The 19,798-nt window shown below is 30.9% G+C and overlaps 2 protein-coding genes across 4 annotated transcripts in view; one reads left to right on the top strand and one right to left on the bottom strand.

The window, feature by feature from the left end:
* Positions 1 to 704: 704 nt before the first annotated feature.
* The window catches only part of LOC143064613 (uncharacterized), a 30,186-nt gene continuing 11,092 nt past the window's right edge, over positions 705 to 19,798 (bottom strand). The window contains exons 1-8 of one of the 3 annotated variants that reach the window (XM_076237549.1): positions 17,137 to 17,249; positions 11,548 to 11,610; positions 10,851 to 10,979; positions 10,257 to 10,418; positions 8,837 to 8,967; positions 7,225 to 7,290; positions 6,674 to 6,716; positions 705 to 5,972 (exon numbers count right to left, since the gene is read on the bottom strand). In XM_076237549.1, coding sequence (XP_076093664.1) covers positions 4,722 to 5,972; positions 6,674 to 6,716; positions 7,225 to 7,290; positions 8,837 to 8,967; positions 10,257 to 10,418; positions 10,851 to 10,979; positions 11,548 to 11,610; positions 17,137 to 17,217 — 1,926 coding nt within the window. In that variant the 5' untranslated portion in view covers positions 17,218 to 17,249 and the 3' untranslated portion in view covers positions 705 to 4,721. Of the gene's footprint in view, positions 5,973 to 6,673; positions 6,717 to 7,224; positions 7,291 to 8,836; positions 8,968 to 10,256; positions 10,419 to 10,850; positions 10,980 to 11,547; positions 11,611 to 17,136; positions 17,250 to 19,798 lie in introns of those variants that run through there. The other 2 variants (XM_076237551.1, XM_076237550.1) reach the window with 2 other exon arrangements.
* LOC143064614 (cell death protein 6-like) overlaps positions 17,413 to 19,798 on the top strand; it is a 40,870-nt gene continuing 38,484 nt past the window's right edge. The window contains exon 1 of the mRNA XM_076237558.1: positions 17,413 to 17,501. The gene's annotated coding sequence lies outside the window, so the exon portion shown is untranslated. The remainder of the gene's footprint in view (positions 17,502 to 19,798) is intronic.

The following is a 19,798-nucleotide window of genomic DNA, read 5'->3' as shown; positions in this document are numbered from 1 at the left end:
ATTTGTATGCTCAGAAAGGTTGCATTTGATTTTTTTTTTTATGGAATGAAAATAATAGTTTAACCATGTGTATTTTTCAGAAAATATTTGTTGTAATTATTTTTCATTTGGTATATTAATCATTCTGTTAAGGTAGTCAATAATCGACGTTTTACAACATATAGTTTGACGTTTCGACGTTCTGTTGGTATTTGTTCATCTAGAACACCACTTTGTTTGAATGTTGTATACTGTATGAATTTACATCACTAAAAAATGTATGTATTTTTAAAGAACCAGAGACTGCTACAACACATATAGTGTAACAATAGTCTCAGGCAGAGGTATAATAAGCAAATGCTCATTTCTAGTTTTCAAAATCGTAACTTTATATAATGACATATGTGAATGTTTTTATATGAATATAAGACTGGTTGAGAACATTCAAGGGGATATAAAAACTATCATACAGACATAATTCTGGCTAATACAAAAAAAAATATTGTGAAACACTGACTAACGAAGTTAGTCTATGCTCTCACACAGGGATGTGCTCTCACACAGGGATGTGCTGTTACGGCAATGACAATGACACCATTTTAAAAATAAGTGACCAGATGAGTTTGGACTTTCACTGATATAACTATTCCGACATTACCTTCACATAAAGAAATGACGATTATGAGTTAAATGAGGTACATTATTATGAGTTTCAGGAACAAACATTCTACTTTTTATCTTCATGGTTTATTTGAAAAATCAATCTCTAATACAACAGAACATTAATAAAGTTCTACTGCCATCTTACTTATACATTTTAACTATATTTACTGAAAAAATGAGAAAATGAAACATGCAATCCAAAAAGATATGCAGACTTTATTGTATAATTTTTAAATTATCTCAAATCTTTCAGTTATTATGATATGAATTCATACCCTAATGTTTTGAATTCTCTTTCACACTAAAATGAAATTGAAAAATAACAGAAGATCTGGGTACTTCACAATACAAAAAAAGGATAAAATAGGCAAGTAAAAATCAGTTTACATATTATTTTTTTATAGTAATCTTGTCTAGTGAAAAACTTTATACACCTAAATAATAACGCACTGAGGGTTTAAAATATAAAAAAGGTAGTACAGTATATTCTCCATAGGTCTCTAATGGAAGCCTTGTTATGAGTGAAACAAAAATTAACATTGAAGCAAGTAAATTATGTACTGAATGTGGTTTATGAAGATGATCCAAAATATCCTGTAAATACAGAATTTTTGCTATGTTTCTACTATTGCAAAAATTGTGAGATGAGAGGTTTGTCAAAATAAAAAAAAAAAAATTTTGGAAAATACAAGGCTCATTATTTATTTTTGAAGACAGTAAGTAATGTAACAATTCGTTTTTCATAATAATGGATTGTATTGTTTGGTAACTAAAGGTTGAAGTATGAGGCACATTTTGTTTCATTCATTGTCAACTTTAAAACAGGATGCATAAAATAAAATCTGTAAAGGACATGGATTATTCAAAAATATCGAATTTATTGTAATATAAAGTCAGCATATTTATGAACAGCATTGTTCAAGTACTAAGAATAATCCAAACTGTCACTTGTAGCAATTACATTACAATACTTTAATACAGGAAATATCCATCTTAGCATAAAATAACACAAGAGTGTGTATAAATTTGAATAGCCTGATTAGTTTGTTTAGGAGAGACTTTCAGCTTAATGTCCTTCTTCAGATATAATAAAAATTTTAAATCGTAAACATGTACAATGTACTGTGTATTCATAAATTTTTCATGGGTGCCAAGTTTTAAGGATTGAAAAACAATTGATTCCGCAGTATATATCATCAATAATAATGAGGTCAAGCTGTCAAGGTCAAATGAGCACTGCCTTGGCCAGTTTTCTGCTCTCTGTATGCGTTGTTGTCTCTTTGACACATTTCCCATTTCCATTCTTATTTTAAAACATAGAATTATACTTTGCAACAAACTGGATTGAAAAATGGATTCTAACAGTAGTTTCTGAGAAAGACTCAGTGAAGTAACAGTCAAGTAAACCCTACAGACATGTATACTTTGCAATCATTTTATACACCAATGCCAGCTGCAATTTAGCTCACATCACTGAGTTTTTTAAAGAGGCCTTTCAGTTGCAAAAAAAAAAACACAGGTAAAAGACAGAAGAAAACCAAAATCACGCACACGGCATGTGCAAAGTATACAATATATTCATTATCTACATCTTTTTGCCTTTAAAGTGTAAATTCAAAGATTTATACAAAAATGTATCTTGGAATATTTTATTTCCAAAATTTACTCCTGCTTCTATTTCTCTGACACATTGAATTGATACTGTATAAGAAAGAATGTATCAAATGAATGAAAACATTCAACAATATCCTTCATGTTTATTGTGTTGATCTATAAAAGAAAAAAGATGTGGTATGATTGCCAATGAGACAACTATCCACCAAAATGAATTGATTGCTTCTGTTAAATGTGTTCACATTCTTTTTAGCCTGAGGACGATATTGAGAGCTTGGCAAATAAATGTTGAAGACTGTATATGTTGCCCTCTAGGACTCTTTTGGTTTTTGTTGTTGTTAGATGCTGTCTCATCTCTTTTTATTTAAACTAGTTTGTGACTGTTAAAATTGAGAAAGGAAATGGGGAATATGTCAAAGAGATAACAACATGACCATAGAACAGACAACATGTTACATGTTTTAAAATGCCTAATCAGCTGTTTGAATCATTGTTTTTTCAAAGTGTACTTTTTCAAATCAGGTAAATAGTTTCTTCTTGCCTGAGGAGACGTTCCATGATTTCTCCTTTGTAAGGCAAAACAGCAAAGTTCATTACTTTCTTTTTAACAATGGCATGTTTCGAAAAAATATGCACCTTATGTAACTGTGAGGTTGAATAAAAATTCTCAAAAAATCAAAGAAAATAATTTAAAAATTGACTAGTAATAAACTAAGAAATAATAAAGTTTATAAATGTCATGTCAATAAACAGTAAAGTACACACAAAATATATAAACAATAGCACACAGATCTTCAGTACAGTAAAATGTGAAAAATAACAAACCAATGAAAGTGCCATTTATAAAAACAAATCTATTGTCATATATAAACAATATAAGTAGTTGAACTAATTTTGATTTGTTATAAAGTATTTTTTTAAGCAAATCATATGAACTACATGTACATGAAATTTCAGTTAGAATCTACTTATTAAAGATGAACTTTGTTTTAGAGCAGAAGCTGGTTTTGAATTATCTTATTACAGAATATACAAAGTATTGTAATTTGTCAAGAATTTCCTGAGGAGTAAAAAAAATGTATTAGTTATTTGTAAACCTGTACCTTAAGTCAAAATTTATGCTAAAAACCTAGACAATTAATCCTCAAGCTTCTCTTACAACAAGTAAGCAAATCTATAGAATGATGGAGTATAAAAGTATTATAGATTTATCAACAATCTACAATTTTATGGAAGTCACAATTTGTAATGGAGGAAACTTGAGTAACCAATGTAATCAGCTGATTGCTTTAGTAAATCACGAGAATTCTACCTGTCCGTCATCTTCAACATCTATCCATTAAAGAAAGTATATATTAAATTACTTCTGAATAAAAGAGAGAAAGACCTGAAGTTAACTTTTAGTCTTTTACCCATTGCCATCATATAAATGATCATTCCCATATTTGGGTCTAACTGAAATCCCCATTTTAAAAACAGAAACTAGACAGAGATGAAGCAAAGACAACAGTTAAAATTAACACTTTGGTCAGGCCATTTAATTAAAAAACTTTGATGTTCAGATAAAAACATTTTCTTAAAACAACACAACTGACATGTTCACGATATAAGAAATAAAATACAACCTACATTTTGTATCTGAACCTATTTCTATTGTTAAATAAATTATGTATTTTATCAAATATTATTATGCAGATAAATTATGGCAAGCAGTCAACGGACAAAAACCATTTATGTGAAACACATGCTTTTCAAAATCCTGTTTGAACTTTAGCCATTTCACAAATTCAGATATAAGCAATACAATTTTAGGCTGCTGAAAACAAAGATATTAAACTATAATAAACATTAATCCATTTCTTGGTCGTTACAGCAACCTTTTTGCTATGACACTTGAAGTGAAATTTAGATACAACTACCATTTCTACTTATGATTGGTCACTGTACAAGACAACCTTCTCTGTTGCCTAAGTCTAAATGTGAGATGAAGGTCAAACAAGTAACTTGAGGTTGTGAGATATCTCCCTGATTGCAGTCAAGAACCAAGAAACCATGGATACAGCATGGTTGCATTCATCATTGGGATAAGCTTCATTATGCAAACTTGACTGCCAAAGTCTAAATATTTTTCTTGGAAGCTGTCAAATAGGATTAAAATGGGACAATATTTTGACTTACTGACATAAAAACTGGATTTTAATAGAACTATTATTTAAGCAAGGCAGCATTTAAAAAAATCTTTCTCCAGCATAATGAAAAATATGGAAAATCATATTATCTTGTACATTATTAATAAAGAATGTAGATTTAGATAAAAGCAAGCACCAGATCAATTTTCCTACAGAAATAGATACATAAATAACATGTATAACATGTACATATATATATATACCAACAATAATATCACAACTAAATCTGACATGACATACCAATGAACACATGTACCACTATACAGATGCTAAAAACTAATCAGAATTCCTATCTTCCCGCGTGTCAACTATCTCATCTATACTATCATCTGTCAGTGTTTTGTCTATCGTTGTAACTGGTCCTTCCTCTAGATTAATACTTGACAATTTCTCCGTTATTTGGACTGTTGAATCTTCTATTGAATCTTCTGTATCATCAATTTTTGACTTATCAAGATTGTCATGAGATGTTTGGCGTATATATTTTTCCAAATACGATAATTTAGATGGTAGATTAAGGTGCTGAGAATCACGTCGTTCTAGTCTTTTCGATTTAGCTTCTTCCTCATCAAACACTTCTTCTGAAAACTCCATTGTTAGTAATTCTACCTGATCATCATCCAGCATGGGTCCTGTACTGGCTATACTTTCAGCGTCTGATCTGTCTTCTTCTGGGAGAGAAAGAGCAGACGACAGACTAGAATGACTAGGGGAACTTCTTGGTGGGCAAAATGCATTTGATTGAGTGGGAGTTATTGGTAGAGATCTATTTTCTTGAATATATCCTGACTTTGCCTGAGATCTATGTAAACTCTTTTGGGATTTCTCTCGTTTACGTGTTGGCTGTATGTCCTCAGTCTGGTATTTCTGAGCTAAGGGGTCCATTGCACTATCAATACGTAAAATAAGTCCACCTTTCAGTTTGTTACTCTTACGTGATCTTGAGGGGGATCTCTCCTGTTCCTGAGATCCAGTTTCAGATAAAACACTTCCACGAATAGCACTATTTCTTTTTGTCCTATCAAGTTCTCTTTGCCTTACTGAGGTAGATATTGTATCTCTATCATTTTTATTATATTCTGTTGTCTTTGGTAAAGACATGTATTCTGATTCCAAACTTGGAACAGGAAATTCGTCCTGTTCTTTTATACTGCTTCTATGTTCTATTGCAGTTCTATAGCTCTGGTTCCTGGATCTTTCTACAGACTCATGAATAACTGATGGCAGTGAATACTGGTTAGGTTGGTACCCTGATAATGGTCTATTAGAACTGTACTCTTCTGAGTTAATACTGACATCATTCTGACCGTCTATTGAACTTTTGTCCTTCTGACGTACTGGGGGTGGTGAGGGTGTTTCTGACCCTACCCCAGCACCTCTTTCTCCAAGTTCTATTTGTTGTTGTTTTTCTATTCTCTGCTGATGTATGCTGTCACTTATCTTTTCCAAATTCCTTAAAGCTTCAGAGTACATGACTTTGGCAGAGTGGACATCTTCCTCCAATATCTTGATTGCCCTCTTGTTATCCTATAATTTATAAATGAACATTGAATTAGGACATTTTACTCAATTCAATCAGTTTCTTTTTTTCTTTTCTTTCTTTGTTGATTTGTAATTTTGTATGCTTGCTTCATTTGAATATGCACATCACACTGCTGTTGATTAGGTTAATCACAGACATCATATTTTTTGGTGAAGTAACAAAAATTGCTGTTGTAATATGTCTTTGTTATTGTTCTGTATTTGTTTTTTTTTTGTCACCATACAATCTTCAACAATACACAAATGTCCATACATGAACATACATGTCAAGCACACAAAAATAATCAAATTCTGTGAAGTGTATGAGTAACAGAGTTTGTTTAATCTATAGTGTTTGTGGTACATAGGTTGCTGTATCAATGATCTTTATGTAACACATTACGTTTTCTTCTTCTAAATTTCTAAATTCTTGTCCTAAGGATGAAAAAAGCATGCTGAAAAGATGAATAATTGGTACCTTATATGTGAAATTATCTTTTCTTTCATTCTCTATTGCTATATAAATGTAATACTTTTCTTTTTCATAAATATTCCATTTGTTGAATATTCATATAATATATAATGAGTGATGATATAAAAGGCAATTAAGAGGTATTAGATAAGTGTCTATTATGGTCTGGAACATTACAGGTATGTGAGGGAGATATGATTCTATATTTCTCTAAGACATTAGCAGGGTCATTTACCTCCATTTGCTGATTTACGGCAGCTTTCAGCTCAAAATATGGTCTAAAAACAAACAGAACATAACTTAATTATATATATTACTCTCTAGATCTATAGTACAACATGTTTTTCTTGATATCTAAATTAATGCTATAAATATAAAGTATTTACTATGACAAGAAATAAATAATTATTTTTAATTTTTCAGACTACTTTACTAATTGACAAGAGATAAAAACTTATAATGATAATGTCTATTTCTGACACACAAATAGTCGCTTTTTCTCATGGATATTGTTTAATTGTATATAATAGGGGGAAAAAATCTAATCGAACTAAGCTGTCAGAAAATTTTAAAATATTTTAGTCATGGTTTCAACAATTTGATAAGTCTTCAAAATATAAAATGCTACTCGGAAAGACTTGTCAGTTGAAGCGTTAAAATGTATAAAGCATTGTAGTATTAGTTTATTTCAGTGATTACAACTGTAGTCTATATCAGTAGATACAAGCCAGAGACAACATATGATGTAGGTATCATTTACATGGTTCATGCTGAGTTGATACTTACAACAAAGTTAACTGATATCTGTTGGTTATGTCCCCTAGTTGTAGGAAGTGAGTTTGTGTCCTCAGGCTAGAAAGGGGCAAAAATGGCAAACTCATTGTTTGTGTTTAATACTGTATTGCCACAGCATGCTGGCTTTTTGTGCTCGTGTCAATCACAATTATTATATTAAATATATTTTGAAAACTTCTTTGAGATCTGAAAATTGAAACTTGTGAAATTAACAAAATCTTGAATTAACTTACAGATCTCACCATGCAAAGGCCATCATTTTACAAATTACTTGTAATAATTACCTGACAATTTGGTATGTGCAGCTGATGATAATTATTTTTTCTTTCAATGTTTTTTCCCTTTTAGATTATGTATTTTTCTTTTATGCAAAACTATACAATATTCAGTAATAACAAATAACAAATAATAAATTTGTTATTTTGCTATATTGAAAACCAATTGCAATGTTATGACTCTTGTGGTCATTAATTGATAAAAGCATTGACAATTGTTTGAATGTCATTTCAATATTTGAACTGTGTTTGTGTTATAACAGCAACATTCATTTACAGATGGTCCAATAGGTTGTCTGTGAAAATATGTTTGTCACTATCAATATCATAAATAAAAGAAGAATCAGTAGCGGATCCAGGGGGGGGGGGGTTTCCAGTGGTTGAAACCCCCCTTTTTTTGGACAATCAATGCATTTGAATGGGGACATGTGGTTGGAACCCCCCCCCCCCCCCCCCCCTTATCCTGTGTTAGGAACCCTCCCTTTTTAAAATTGCTAGATCTGCTCCTGAAGAATGCATCCATGGGAAAAAAACAGATGCCCTGCTTGTAAATATACTACAAATTAAGATATTTTTCCATTTATAAAGGGACAAACCTCGATAACAGTGAAAGTGATTACTACCGAATTCGAATTTGATCTGTGACTGTGTTTGGGAGTAATAAGCATTGTGCTGATCTGTGCTGATCGTTGACAGCATTTAGAGTGCAGAAAGGGCAAATTGTAAAGAAAATAACTTGATAACAGTGAAAATGACGCCACCCAATTTGGATCTTAGTATTAATGTTGCATATAAGTCCATATCATTTGGTTGAGCCAAACTTAAGTTGGAGAATTTAATCCAATTTTTTGCATACAGACAAAAAGATGGACAAGAGTGAACCTTAATTCTCCTTTTGCCTAGCGTCTGGGGCATGAAAATTTATTGTAATTGTGGATACAAATTTTGTGTTTCATCTAAAAAATATAAGGGAAAGGGAAATCCGTTAAAACCCGAAGTGTATAACATCATTAGTTATAATTTAGTTATTTCAAATTCTATACTTATTGAAAAATGTTTAGCTGATATTTCATTGATTTACATCAATGAATTACGGGAAATTTCATTCTCATTGTCAAGAAGAATATCTTCTATTGCACCAGCTTGTACTTCATGGTCAGTATTATCATCATTAAATTCCCCAACTTAACCCATAAACTTAGTGCTGTCCAATACACCATGCAAATGGTGTCAAAGTGAGATGAAGATGTACACCTCACAATCATTATGTACAACAAATACAGATGGATGACCTAAGCTTATAGACTTTTGCTAATTGTCTTATTTACCTAGATTTAGTAATTGCTCTCTTTAATTCTTTTTGTAACTTCTGACATTTTTCATCCGATTCTTGGAAACTATGCATTGTTTTCATATGTTCTGTCTCACTCTCGTTTCTCTCCTTTTCTGCTTCATTAACCTGAAAAGGTTAAGTTTGAACCTTAATAACTATTCCTAATCTGTATATAAAGGTGAGATTCTAAAACCCAAATCAAAAGACATCATAAAATATAACCATGAAATGACCATTTAAACAACACAATAAATTTCCCATGTGCAATGATGTGTAAAGTAGGAGGTTAGGCCATGCAGAATTCTAAACTTTTGCTTTCAACTTAAACAAGTTGTTGAAATGAGCATTATTTCACCATCTTGAAAATCAAATTGAAGGCAAAGATTTTTCAAAATTGATGAAAGTGCATTTTGAATAAATATAGATTCTACCACTGCATCGAGTGTGATACGATATTTGTCCACTCGAGACAGTTAAATTTTCAAATTTAAAGCGTGAGGCTCGTCGAGTGTTTTAAATATTTAAAATTTAACTGTTGAGAGTGGATAAATATCGTATAACACGAGATTTGGTGGTAGAATCTGTTTCTCTAATGATTTTCAAACAATAGGCAGGCAAACTTATTCCTTCTTTGTGACTGATCTGCAAAAAGATGTGTTCTTTCTATGTGACGTCATCAGGCATGGTCACCTTTTTTCATGCCGTCACAATGAGAAATACAGAGGAAAACAAGAAAACTCTACGTCATAATGGGATTTTACCCAATGAAAAACTGAGATCAAACGAACCACAAGTTGATTAACTTTTTTTATACAATAGGTGCAGGAGGGGATAAATTGACGAAGAATTTGAGAAAATAATGTATACTTTGCAATTGGTAACTCTCCCTGTAAATCAAAAAATTCTTTCTATATCTACAAAAAACATTTTTTTTTCTAATACTTAGTTATTGTATACAGTTTCTTTATAATCATCAATCAACATGTAATTCACTTGATCAAGGAGGTACAGAGTTATCAATCAATTATGACATCTAAGTTCTAGTTTAACTTTAATTTGGCTTTTTGGGGAATTAACAAGTATAGACAACCACGCCTAGTGCCATCATATAGATGGTTGCCTATATATTATCTAAACAAATCAAAGTACACATTCCATCAAGTGCTGTTCCTTTGCAATACATTGTACTATATTTCTCAACTCAAGAGATTTTTTTGAATTTAAAATGCAACTGTCTGGAGAGCCTAAATATTATATCTCACTCGACTCAGAGGTTGATTTTTTATATCTCACTATTATTTATCAGTATGTAAAGATTTATCAATACATATGCAATTAGTAAATTATTAAATGTGATTTTTATCATGGTTGTAGGGATAAAACATTGAGTATTTACTATTATAGCAGAAATATACCTTCATGGTAGCATGATTAAGCATTTCCTGCCAAGCTGGATCTGTAGAAGCTTCTCCTTTCATGTATCCTTGTTCTGCTAACTGTACCATCTCCTTTGCTGCCTCATGCATGCTACACGCTCGTTCAAAGCGTATAGCAACCTTCTGTGCTTCTGAGTGAGCCTGAAAATTTCAAAACATTAAATTTATATGGGAAATGCCATTTTTTCCATTAGTATGACAACTTGTTGCAATTTGGGTTTTTTTCATTCTAATTCTTTAACTAATATCATGAATATTGTGATATTAACTGTTTTTTCTGCCTCTGAAATTGACAAGATAGCTTAATCCTGAAGTGAGTTTTAAACGAATTAAATTACTTTTGTTGAAACTCATTTGTAAAACAGAAGAGGGTTTTTTTTTCATTACAGATCTAAAACATGAAAACTTAAAATCTTCAAAACTTTTAATGAACAAAGAATCAAATAATCAACCCACATATTTTCTTTGTTCAAATCTGAAAGACACTCTTGAAAAATACAAAATTGTTCATAATAATATACTTTTTAACAAGAAAAAAAAAATTAATAAAAATTTAGATCAATAAAATCTAACCTCCAAAACTCTATGTCTTTGGTCATAGTATGGTCTAGCCTTTTCAACACAAGATCCGAGCTTCTTTGCCAGAGTATTGAGTTTATGTGTGGTATCTGATAATGCTTGTCTAAATCCAGCCCTTTCATCCTGAAAATAAAACTACCTATGATGTCATTGATTACTATGATTTTAAACATTTTGTAGCTACTGACATTGGAAACAGACAGTCTCTTTTAAATCTATGCTACTATTTTATTGCAAGATTTAGTTGAATTACATTAGCGAACAACAATTATGGCAGTTGGTTCTTAGGTTTGGACAAAATGTACATGTACTGTAGATAGGTTTAACATGTTTGTGTGTGCTAAATTTTCTCATTAAATTGGCCAGTACCTTTTAGCTCATTTTTTTTTAATGTTGTCATTTTATGGACATAAGTATCATAGATGATAGATTCAATCTTTAAATCTTAATGACAATCTTGTCTATAAACAGTTTGCTGTGTGAATAAAGAGAAACCAATTGCTTTTTTTTTTACTTAGTATAGATCTGGTTTTACTTGAGCCAGTTTTTATGCTATATGTGTATTATCAAATGTTCTTTCTTCTTTAAAAGAGTGTAAATGGCTGGATCAAGTTAACTCTAAAACAAAACCTATATTGGTAAAATATAATTGACCACTGTGTATGTGGTCAAAGAAATCTAAAGAACTTACATCTAACTCTAGTTCCAATTTGTTTATATCATCAGATGCCTTATTCAACCTCTCTAATTCACCCTAAAAAATAAAACTCATTTGAGTAAATGTATAATTAGTATTAATAATTTTTTTTAAGGATTTATATGCTCATAACAAAGGTTATCATAATATGTTACAAATAGAAAATATCTGATGCCACAATGGAAAAGTGATTGTTGTATGTCGTCAATAGTTCAAGTGTCACAGTATCACTCTATTTATAGCAAATTCTGAAACAGAGATATTGTCTATAGATATAAAATGTGGTATAAGTGCCAATGAGAGAACTCCATCCAACTCTCAATTTGTAAAAGTAAACCATCATAGGTCAAAGAACGGTCTTCAACACCAGTGGCATAGCTAGGCTATTTGCAAGTATACACTCTAACCTGGGCGAGAGATTTGAGGGCCCCAATTGGGTCCTGGTTATAGCACCTACTTGTAGTGGATTCGAGGGGATTCATGTCACTGAAACCTAACGATTTATCAAGAATGAGATACCATGTCTGTCATTAAAACCTAACGAGTTATCAAGAATGAGATACCATGTCTGTCATTAAAACCTAATCAATAGCAGGTTGAACATACTTTGTAGTCTATTTTTATTTATATTTTTTATGTTTACTTTAATCATTGTATTGATTTTAAATCTAATAATCATTCTATGGTGTTTGAAGAAATGTCAAAACCAGTTACTTTAAAATATGTTTAAAAGGACATGTGGGTAAAAAAATACTCTATAAACAACTTTTTGTGCAAATTTCGTTAAGGGGCAAGAAATTATTAAATTGCATAGATGATCAGGTACATTATGAAATTTTGTAAAGGGTTCTGTGGATCGGTCATTCTCCCCTGAGATTACCTCTTCCCGCGAAAAAGTGAATCACTTTTATCAGTCCCTTACAGGATTTAACAAAATCAAACATTTTCTTTAGATATTTTCCTTGATCTGGAATATTAACTTCTGCCTAAGTTTCATGATAATACATGTATATGAATGTTTTAAAACCTATCATGTAAAAAATAATAATCACACACCCTCTGTTAATTACAATTGCGAAAACATCAGTCTGTATGTCAACTGAAAAATTATAATTACGGTACAAAATTTTAAGACATTTAACATAAAAAAAGCTTCTTCTGAAGTTTCATAAAATTCAATGAATGTTTGACAAAGTAATCGATATGTAACAAACTTTAATCCCAGACTGTACTTGTAAACTGCAAAAAGAAATTCCTTTTGTCAGTAAAGTACGGGGAAATTAAAATTATAATCTCATCATTATGGTTTGAAAGATCTTGAGAATAAAAAGCTGCTGATCAAATTTTGTAAAATTTCATGAAGGTTTGACTAATTTATTGTTATTAAAAAACTGTAACCACATATTGAACCTGAATGTTGACAATGCCGACGAAATATATGCTGGCTATTTCTTGCTTTCTCGACACAAATGTCACAGACACAGCTAAAATTCCAACCACATATCGAATCTCAGAGGATAATCAACTGCTTTAAACAAAAAGAAAATAAGTAGAATTCACAGTAGATTCAGATTTTGACTGACCAAAAATGAACAAAATTTTTAAATATAATATGGACTATTTGATTGGAAAGTAAATTTCGTTACTTTTATTCGCAATTACAAGCTTTTGAAGATAGATTTACAAGGCTGGTGTGCTTTTAACCAGTTCTCTTCAATTTATTGAGATCAAAATATTCTTTTACCAAAATTCAAGTGTACGCCCGGATTGTTTGACGTAAACGTAGCGGAGCTCACACCAAACAGAAACTTGAAAAGCTATTGAGAGTATAAATATATACACATTAGTCTATAGTTTAACAAATCTGAGTCTAATCGCCCAAAAACCTGTTCACTCCCATTCATGTTACCCTCCACCCCCCCTTCCCCTCCTTTTCACTTTTGCATTCCCTCTTTATTGGTTTTGTACATGTGTTTAATAATGTTATAATCGAGTTATGGTTAGTGTAGTGCTATAAATATTTGTTTTTCATTGTTTCATAATATTATATAGCTATAGACATCCTGAAAACGTTTTTTGGTGTAAAAAACAATTCTTCTTGCCTGATTATTGAGGCAAGAAGGATTTTTTTCAGAGTGGCCTGTGGAGAATTGCTTTAAACATATATTTTTTCCATTGTTTCAAAATAAAGTGCACTGAAATCCTGTTTCTTGTGATGAATAAATCTTCATCATGTTTTGGTTAGTGCATTTGTATTGCTATAAACATTTCTCTCATTGTTTCTTAATAAATCTTTTCACTTTTGTGTGTAGTCATTTTTCATGTTTTTAAACTTTTTTTTAGTAGTATACTTTTCTTTTTTGTGCAAACATCATGAACATATATATAGGATGGGGATGGACCTATGGAGCAAACGTGTAACGTGCGAAAGTGTATACATCCTATCAATATAAGTGCCCCATAACTAAACATCACAAAGGGTCCCATAAAAGTTTGCCATCATATGATAATACAAAAATTTGTAAGGGTTCCACGAACCCAGTGTCTCGCCTACTTTTCTGTTAATCGCAGACTCAACAAAAATGAGGAAAGACATCAATAAAAATTTCCCTCTCGATACTGTCTTTTGATTGAAAGAAGCTTCCAAGTTTGGTAAAAAATCCAGGATAGTTTATGAATCTAATAAATGTTTTATAAACTTTAACTGCAGACTGTATGTAATGTTAACTGGAAGAAAAACCACAGAGTGAATGTTTTGTTTCTGGCAAAAAAACTAAGTCCATTTATAAGTAAAATAGGGAAAAGTGGAAATTTATTTTTACAAAATTTTCTTCTTGACACTATCTTATGATCATAAACAAGCTTCTGTCCAAGTTTGGTACAAATCAAGGATAGTTTATGAAAGTTATTAAAATTTTAAAGACTTTAACCATAGAGTGAATGTAATGTTTCCTCGCAGAAAAACTAAGTCCATTTATAAGTAAAATACGGAAAAAATGGAAATTTTTTTTACAAAACTTACTTCTGGATACTTTCTTATGATCATAAACAAGCTTCTGTCTAAGTTTGGTAGAAATTCAGTATAGTTTAAGAAAGTTATTAAAATTTCAAAAACTTTAACCACAGAGTGAATGTAGGATCGCTTAGTCTCGCTTTTTCGACTAAAGTCGAAGGCTCGACAAAAATGAATGTAGGACAGAAAGTCACAGGACAAAAAGTCACAGACAAAAAGTCACAGTACAAAAAGTCACAATTCTTTTTTTCTGATTATTTTCTTTGAATAAAAAATGCTTTTTTCTGCAAAAATAATTTTGTATTTTTCTTGAACTATTATATAAAACAACTTGTTAACAACATATATCAAAAAATATCAAAGATGATTAAATAATTTAAAAAAAACAAAATGTCAAAGTGGCTTCATGGTGCCAAGAAATCTGTCTTTAGCACGATTAAAACTAAATAAATCTTTATTTTTCAAATATAACGACACATTTCCTAAACTTTATAATGGATATATGTATTAAAAATATAAAAAAGAAGATGTGGTATGATTGCCAATGAGACAACTATCCACAAAAGACCAAAATGACACAGACGTTAACAACTAAAGGTCACCAAACGGCCTTCAACAGTGAGCAAAGCCCATACCGCATAGTCAGCTATAAAAGGCCCCGATAAGACAATGTAAAATAATTCAAACGAGAAAACTAACGGTCTTATTTATGTAAAAAAAAAAAATGAACAAAAAACAAATATGTAACACATAAACAAACGACAACCACTGAATTACAGGCTCCTGACTTGGGACAGGCAGTAAACATTTCAAGATATTTCTGTTACATATTCAGACAATTGTCAACATATTATTTGTGACTTTTTGTCCTGTGACTTTTTGTCCTACCAAATTTACGTCAATAGTCAAGCGGGGCAGATTCTTTTTTTTTTTTAACTTTTGATTTTTTTATTTCCAACAAAAACAACATATACATGACATACATACAATATAATACATATAAGATAAATACAATGTCATTTTTATAAATAAATCTTAATTGGAAATATTTTACATTTTCTATTGAAAAGATAAAGAAATAAAAAATTAAAAAATTAAAAATAAATAAATAAATAAATAACGAAGGAAAACAAAACACAAAAAACAAAAACAAAACACAAAAGGATTATCCAGTTACATCCCTATCTATATTTTAAATATCAAATAATTATGTTGAACAAAAATTGAAAATTTACGAGACATATTTCTTTCGTAACAGCCATCAACACTGATCAAGTACATAACACGACAATAATATTTTCTTTAAAAAAGATTATAATTAAGTAGTCATAATTTATTGTAACAACAACAAAAAAGACATTAGCTGGTATTCAATAACAGTTTTTCAAAAACATTCCATACATTGTCAAATTCAGTTATCTTTTTATTTTTTACAGCTATCATACTCTCTAATTTATACATATCTTTCAGTTTTATTATAATTGCTTGCAATGAGAGATTCTTTTTAAAGCATCTAGAATTATACACATATTGTTTAATATAAAGAAAAATCATGTTATATGGGTTGTTGGGAAATATCTTGGATAAGTCTCCAAAAAGAAAGTTTAATTTATTTATTGGGAGACTTATTCCACCGGAAAGGAACCAGTTATCAACATCCTGTAGAAAATCTTGTACAGTATTGCAATTCCAAAATAGGTGTTCTATAGACTCATTATCTGATTTACAAAATGTACATAAAGGATCATCAGTCAATTTTATTTTAACTAAATACTGATTTGTGGCAATAATGCAATGGTTAATCCTATATTGCAACCACTGTAATTTACTATTTTTAGTAACAGCAAAAGGCAGTCTGAAAATCTTTTTCCAGTTCAGATTCTGTTCACCTAAAATTTTAACCCACTTAAGCTGTCCAGTAGGAATAACATTATTTCTTGTCAGTACAGAATACATATCTTTTGATCCTTTACAATGTTTTAAAAATATTTGTAGACATGATGGTATAAAAGGACAAACTAATTTGTAAGATCCTTTAGGGAAAGATTTTGATGCCTCTTTCACTGCCGAAATAACACTGTAAAATTTAAGAAAATCTGTGTTAATGTTATATTTTTGCTTAAATTGGTCAAATGAAATACACGATCCATTTTCGTCAACTATATCATTTACAAATCTGCGGGGCAGATTCTTGGGTCAACCAGGGCAGATTTCCAAATAGCATAGTATGCGGAGGGAAAGGATCTGTGCATACCTTATTATGGCTTATATAAGTTTAACTTGCTTTTAATGTATAACCAATTTTCATATTTTACATGTATATTATATGCTGTATGTTGGGAAAAGGGTAACAAACATAATTATATATCATATAATCAAAAATTGCTTTCTTATCCTAAAAGATGTCATTCACTGAAATAGAGATACAGAAAGATATCTGATGTGATGTGTCTACTGTAGAAAAAAGGGGGGATTCGTGTTGTAAATTGTTTTTTTTACAATAAATCTCAACAAATAACTAATAATATTAAAAGTAACTATATAGAGAACGTTTATGCTGGTTAAATTACATGAATTCTTGGATCTAAAGCTTCATCGTCAAGGATTTCTGGTGAGATCGGCGACAACCGACCTTGACAGTCGGCTGCCATTTTTAAAATGATTGCGTTAATCTCGTTCCAAATATTATATAATCATTATTTATTCAACCTTTACCGTAAATTTCCCACAAATTGTTTAATTTTTAAAATTCAAATGTAATATTATAATATAGACAATAGACAATAGACAATATAGCTAGCTGATTTTAAATTAAGGCAATCAAAATATGAGATTGGGCTAGAGAGTATGTGCATGTAAAAAAAGCATGAAAGAAAAATAATTGGCCTAATGTGTACAGTAAGCCTACTTTCAGAGTGGCTATAATAAATATGAAGTATGTGCTGGCATTCAAAAGTGGTGTTTTATAATATAAATCAAATGCAAAATATTGAAAGAAGGTTGGATGGGGGGACAGTGTGTCTGGCTCCATGTATGGAGATTCATTTATATGGTTTATGATTTTGTAGTTTTTGTCTGCTCCAAATGTCTAGTTTCAGGGTTCCAGGACCCCCTTTTTCAAAATCCAAAATCCTGCCCCCCATCTTTCATGGAAAAAAATAATTGATACAAATACAAATATTTTATTGGCACAAACTCAATTACAATAATTGGCAACGGCCTCAATCCTAAATCTTAAGGCCTGTTGGCACGAATTGTCTCAATGTGCGGTTTTCCTCAAGGTATTTTCTTCTCTGTGCTTTAAATTGGTATGCGCTGGTTAAGATTGGGATTGTGGGACAGTAGTATTAAATCTGCCCGTCCTGTCAATGTAATGTACCACTAGTAGTTTGTAGTTTGGCTTTTGTCTCTTCTGTGTTCACGCCGTCCAGTCTTGTTAGCATAGTAGCTAAATTCAAGTTTCTGACCCTGACCTCTTTGGATATTTGGTGTAACATATCTTCTTGTTCGTTTTCATAGCAGGGACATTCCAGAAGAAAATGATTCAAATGATTGATTAATAAAAGACGATATTAATCTAAGTGTTTTTCTACACTTGTTATTAAGTAGTAGTTTGATATATTCATCCTCAGTTTTGGATTGTTTTTCATAATTTTTAAAATAGGACAATTTTGATATAATATAAAAAAGAAGATGTGGTATGATTGCCAATGAGACAACTATCCTCAAAAGACCAAAATGACACAGACATTAACAACTATAGGTCACCGTACAGCCTTCAACAATGAGCAAAGCCCATACCGCATAGTCAGAAAAGGCCCAGATAAGACAATGTAAAACAATTCTAACGAGAAAACTAACGGCCTTATTTTTGTAAAAAAATGAACGAAAAACAAATATGTAACATATAACCAAACGACAACCACTGAATTACAGGCTCCTGACTTGGGACAGGCACATACATTAATAATGTGGCGGGGTTAAACATGTTAGCGGGATCCCAACCCTCCCCCTAACCTGGGACAGTGGTATAACAGCACAACATAAGAACGAACTATAAAAATCAGTTGAAAAAGGCTTAACTCATCAGATGGACAAAAATACAAGTGGACGTGGTAGAACATTTCTTTGACTTTGTGATTCATATTTTGTGCAGTGCAAGATAAAATGTTTTTCATCTTCTATTTTTTTATTATGACATAATTTGCACAACCTTTCTTCTCTGTTAACTTGCATGTATCCACCTCTTTCAATTTCAAGATTGTTGATTATATATGGAATCACTGAAGCATGACTGGAGTGCCTCCCCCCCCCCCCCCTCCCTAATGAAAAGTTTTGGATCTGCCACTGCCTTATCCAAAAACACTAAATAAAAATTTAAACAACTTGTTATAAATATATAGAATTCTTATATGATTTGCATATTAGGGAGTAAATCAAATAAATCAAATCAAATCAAATAATTTTATTTCCTAATATTGGTGTAAATTCCTATACAGAAATGATACCAGCCGACATTTACAAAATACAAATACAAAAATAAACAAACAAACAAACAAACAAAACCAAAAAACAACCAAACATATTTTCTCAATGATCATGATAAGAGATACATATTCTATATTTACATTGCATGGAGGTGTTATTCATACAATATTATTAATTCAAGCTATTACAATCAGCTTTAATACTATAAAAGCTCTTAACAACATTATGTTTGCTTTAAATGAATGTTCAAATACGTTGATATGGTTGGTCAAGAGGACTTCCTTTAGTTATCTTGACGTTGGTTATTTTTCGATAGACAACGTTGACCGACTTCTTTTTGTAACCAATGTAAACAAGATGGCGGCGATTATAACACCGACCTTTACAAAATTTATTTTCACTGCACCTTAATCTTTATATAAAATAATACACAAAAACATTCGTTTGGATGCCAATAAGGGTTTTTGCAGTTTACTTTTTATCAGATGGCAAATTTCATTGGGTACATATTTTTGCGTTAGCCAACAAATATATTCATACGCAAGGCCTATTCAATGATATAAATATATAATCTAAGTATGATAGAGGTGACGATTGTGGAAAAATATATTCCCTATCTCCAATTTTAAATGATTATAAGGATTAAACGCCTTTTTAAAGGAATTTATTGGTTTATAAACTGAATTCCTTTAAAAAGGCGTTTAATTTTATAATAAATATCCATTAAACTAATTATTTGCATGT

This window comes from Mytilus galloprovincialis, chromosome 2 (assembly GCF_965363235.1).
Source record: "Mytilus galloprovincialis chromosome 2, xbMytGall1.hap1.1, whole genome shotgun sequence".
Taxonomy (NCBI): Eukaryota; Metazoa; Mollusca; class Bivalvia; order Mytilida; family Mytilidae; genus Mytilus; species Mytilus galloprovincialis.
The sequence above is the reverse complement of the archived record's forward strand: the minus strand, read 5'-3'. Positions and strand labels throughout refer to the sequence as shown.